Source organism: Triticum aestivum, chromosome 3D (genome assembly GCF_018294505.1).
Source record: "Triticum aestivum cultivar Chinese Spring chromosome 3D, IWGSC CS RefSeq v2.1, whole genome shotgun sequence".
NCBI lineage: Eukaryota > Viridiplantae > Streptophyta > Magnoliopsida > Poales > Poaceae > Triticum > Triticum aestivum.
Genome location: NC_057802.1, coordinates 34657854 through 34662737, shown reverse-complemented (window position 1 = coordinate 34662737; position 4884 = coordinate 34657854). Strand labels below are relative to the sequence as shown.

Genomic DNA, 4884 nt, shown 5'->3' with positions numbered 1-4884 from the left:
GCACATGCATGAAATGCCATGGCATTTTAATTCCAAAAAATTAAAAAATGATCAGAAAAACATGAAACCTAGTTTGATTTAATGTCATGCCACCAAGATGATGTGGTAAAAAAATTGGCCTATTTGATGAAAGTTTAGACTAACACCCCTCACAAGCCAGAGCAACTCACTAGAAGGCTCGTCGTTCCGAGAGGGAACAATGCATGTTTGATGACGAACGGGACACTACAAGAAATATGTCAACATGCGACCATCACTATTGGTCGCTGAAAGGTCATTGTTTTTTATTTGCGACCTTTTTGTGACCAAAAACAGATGGTCAAAAGCTGACGGTCGTAAACTAAAATTCACGACCTTCTTTGTGATATGTAAAAGGTCGTTGGTTCTTCGACCAAATTTTTGGACACTAGCAGCCTCCCCAGGCCACGTAGGATCTAGCGTGGCAAGCCGACGTGGATGAGAATCAGCCCAGTCCAATTCAGTGTTTATATGGGCCGAGCCCATTAATTCAACCCACATATATATATATAACCAATTTTCCCTAGCTACATGGGCCTAGCCTTGTAATTCGTCCTTTTTATTTTCTGGGCCATGGCCTTTTATATGCCATTGATTTTCTATTTTCATCCATTATATATTCAAGCTGGTTCCCACTAGTCAGATGGGTCCCGCTTGTCATGTTCATCTCTCAAATTGGTCCCACATGTCAGAAATGTACAAATTAGAAAGATTATTTTCATAAGTAGCCCCACTTGTCAAGTTTCCATTTCACCAGTTTTCAAACCACATACATAATCAATATTTCAAATAGAACAAAGAACACATAAAATCCATCAAATTACCACTAAATAAATCTATTACAATCTTTACAACACAAATATGCTATAGTATGCTACTCTTCACTGAGTAGTACTTCACGACTTCACACTTGCTTCACACTTCACACTTCACACTTGAGCTTCTGTAAAAGCGGAACCACCACAATTTTAAGTCTACAATACAACAATTTATACTAATCAATGATAAAAACAAAAACAAGTAATAGATTCAAATGTGAAGGCAGCATGACACTAGTGATATGATAACATGTAGAAAACACTACAATGTAATACTGTTGCAAGTTCATATCACCGCAAAATCAGCACCAAACTGTAGTGTATGCTAATGACAGAACAAGGGATAAGACTGATATGATGTGCCAGATTGCCAGCAACCATGCTTACATGCATCTGCATATTTCAAAACACCCAATAGACTAGTTAGCTGGCAAAACACTAAAGAAGGCATAGACAGAAACGAAGGTAACATGCATGACATCAAAATATAGTAAGCACTGAACATACATCATATCTACAGTAACATCACCAATCAGGTTGCATGTGTATGCTAGCAATCAAGATCAAAAGGACTTCAGCTTGTTTCAAATATCTTGCCTCTGTCTGCCTCTGTTGCTTCCAGTTCAGTAAAGAAATGGTCGAGCAGTGAGCGCTCCGGCTCATGGACTTATGATAGCGGCCCATCCAAACAACAGACAATGTAGGAAAAAAGAGGATCTCAGGAGAACAATAGACTAATCCAGAAGCAGAATTTGGCACCTACACAACCCAACTAATAATGCTTGCAAGAACAAGCAGGCTATGATGGATAAGGACATATAATCAACAGATATCCAATAATCCAATCACAGGCATTCACAGACAGTACATGTCACACTCCCATGACATATGGTTTTGTTACCACAGGGTTTACTCACAAAATATTCTCAACAAGACTCCCATGACATTTGTAGCAACAACAAAAGCAAATTCATGTTTACCTTGGGTCAAAGTCTATGGGGAGGTCAATCAGTGGTCCAACCGAATCCCCTTCCAGGAGGGCTCACATAGCTCTTTACGTTGTATCAGAATTAACACATATTTTAGATGACAGAAATAGAATCCTGGACACACCAGCAATAATTGACTTCTCACTAGCAATGACAAACAGATTTAGACACAAGCAATTTTATAGCACGATGAAAATTCTATGTGCAGAATTCATGAATGAAATTATAGTAGTAGCACAAAGGACCCTCACAGACATTTGTAATATTACACAAACTGACATTGTACATTGTACATGTAAGGTAAGGTAAATAGAGTTCCCAACAGACAATGTATTCTAGTGATTAAACAAATGCTCGCCATGATAATCAGTACAGTGGTGAACTCAACGCAGTAATAATCCGAAGGTGATACTAATAAGCAGTAGGAACCTCCCTACTTTTGTGATATAAAACTAATATCAGACCAATTTTGTACCAAGTTAAAGTTACTTCAGATTGTGAATAGTTAGCTCGACTAACATTTTCTAAACCTTCTAACTATAAGTTCCACAACCTAAACACACTATGAAAACATTCGTGTGCTCTCTGTCAAGCTGAATTTAGGCCTTTCCATGGAGGAGAGAGCATAGACTCGATCACCTGCCTTGTGCCAAATCCCCCACGCTTTCCCGTGGCGGCCTTCACAACAATGACCTGCAAGCAAAACACACTAAAACCTAAGTCACACATGCATGCTACTAATCCATTGTTCTGTAGTTGTTTGGTTATTATTTTAGATTAATATGAATAATTCAATATGTATTACCTGTTTAAAAAATGAAGTAAAGAAGTTATCCAATATTTCATGGAATCAAATATGGCTGGCTTGAGAACCTGCTATCAGAAATGTCTAGATAGTGAAAAAGAAGCAGCATTATCATTAACCAGCACAGAAATTTAGTGAAGTGGGAACCCAGTAAGGAGCTATGTATCTTTGTTCTGATAATTATCTCTGTATCTTCAGAGATTGCTCTAAATTCAGGATGGTTCAACTTTCATTCTAAGATGTGTGCAACATTGCCATCCTTTAGAAGGAAGCTACAGGGAGTCTCAGGGAAATTGAACCTGCAAAGAGGCCGCGATGGAGACACAAGGAAATTGTGTAGAAAATACTACAACAACATTTCCTCATATCACCATCACATATGCACATCCCCTGTGCAGGTGGAATCTGTCTTATCCATCTTCATAGTGGCTCCTTTACATGCCAACCACACTCGCACCAATAAACCTTGACGCAAATCTGACTGTAGCATATACTCTATACCACAGTAGTAATCAGCGGAAACCGTGCAACCAAGTTGAATAAGCTGGAAACCCCTAAAAATTATTTGTAAATGGAACCCGTGATCGTCATAGGCTCTAACTTCTCCACACTACGCCTCAACTAATTCTACGCACTGTAGAACTAATGGCACGACTAAGTAAGGCCCAAACGAGGCTTCAATCTGAATTTGGGAGCAGTAAACTAGTGATTCCGAACGAGACACATGCACACATAGCTCAGTGTAATTAAGCTACGCAGGACTCAAATCCACGCGTCGCGACCACCAGCAGCGATGGACAAATGCATGCAGCGCCAGTATGAGATGGGGGTGAGCTAGGCGGGCGGGCGTACCTGGAGCGTGTGGTGGGCGGGACGGAAGGAGTAGCAGGGGCTCCTCATCTTCGTGACCTCGTAGCGGCGCGGCTTCTCCGGCCGGTCGCCGCCGGGGCCATGCGCCTCCAGCGACATTGGTTTCCCTTGACAGGGAAAGGCGAGGAGAGTAGGGGTGGTATCGAGGCAGTGGTCTCCCTTGACATAGCCGACGATGCCTCCGTCGTCATCCTCCTCCCCGGCCCCGAGGCCCGCGCAGGTGAGCGAGAGCATCGCTGAGTCCATGCCGCTCCGCAAGGGCCAACTCCCTCCGATCGGGGTGGGTGGGACAAGGAGCGGGTCGAGGTGGCGGATCTGGCCGTGGATCGATGGGATGCCGCGACGAGATGCGATGCCGACCTGCTCGACTTGATCTGGGGCATAGGGTAGGGTGAGATGGTGAGGGGAGGGACGGACAAGGTCGGCGGCGACGGGTGAGGAGGACGGCGGTGGGTGGGAGGGGCGGGGAGAGCACTGGATCAGGAGGAGGACAAGGAGGAGGTGGCGGCGGCAGCGAGGAGATGGGGACGAGAAAGGAGGGGTGCGATGGGGGGAGGGGTCGATGGGATCTGAGCTAGGGTTCGGGTTGCGGGTGGGAGTATCTCTTTTCCGTTTTTTCTATAAATATGTGGATGGATGGATGGATGTGGGATGGAGAGATCAATGGATGGATGGATGGGCGCCATGTCATCGATTCGTGGGAAGAGTTCTGATTGGTTCGAAAAATCAGTGATTTAAAATAGTTTCGAAGTACTAAAAATAGAGGTATAAAAAATATTTTGCAAAAACACCACACAAATTTTCATTAGAGTTAGACCACATTTTATGGATGACGACCAATTTTTATGCATTTTTTATCTTTCTAGCTATTTTTAATCATTTTCCGAGTGGCAAAAATGGTTTTTTTATGAAGAACCTACCAAATATTTGTTGAAAAATTGGACTCCATCAATTTTATAAAATACTAGTCCATATTTAATGTAGAATTTACCAAATGGTTGGGTGTCAAAAGCTTTGATCCACCTCTCGTGAAAAAGAAAATTTTCTGCCGATTCAGTTGGAAGCGGCTCAAATTTGAACTATAGCTACCTCATAGTTTGCTCTTTATTTTTTCCAAAAATCATTTCTAGGTACAAAAGTATCTATTTAATCAGAGAAACACCAAAAGTTTTCCAAGATTCAACCATGGCGAGGAACGATCATGCCCGCCATTTTGACCGCATTTTGAAACGGGCATGAAAAATTAAAACAAAATCAAAAAATTGGAAAACCTTTGCACTATGTCATTATATGTGTCCAAGTTACCAGTAAAAATAATAAACTTGTAATACGGCAATTATTTTTAAAAAGTGTTCTCAGAAATGAGCTATCATGTGTGAAGATT

At 42.0% G+C, this 4884-nt stretch overlaps 1 protein-coding gene across 1 annotated transcript; it reads right to left on the bottom strand.

Annotated features, from left to right (window-relative positions):
* Positions 1-630: 630 nt before the first annotated feature.
* On the bottom strand, positions 631-3996 carry LOC123073961 (uncharacterized). The gene is made up of 2 exons (XM_044496939.1): positions 3483-3996; positions 631-2518 (listed from the first exon to the last, which is right to left on the bottom strand). The coding sequence occupies exons 1-2, from the start codon at positions 3744-3746 to the stop codon at positions 2414-2416; spliced, it is 369 nt and encodes a 122-aa protein (XP_044352874.1). The 5' UTR covers positions 3747-3996; the 3' UTR covers positions 631-2413.
* Positions 3997-4884: the final 888 nt, after the last annotated feature.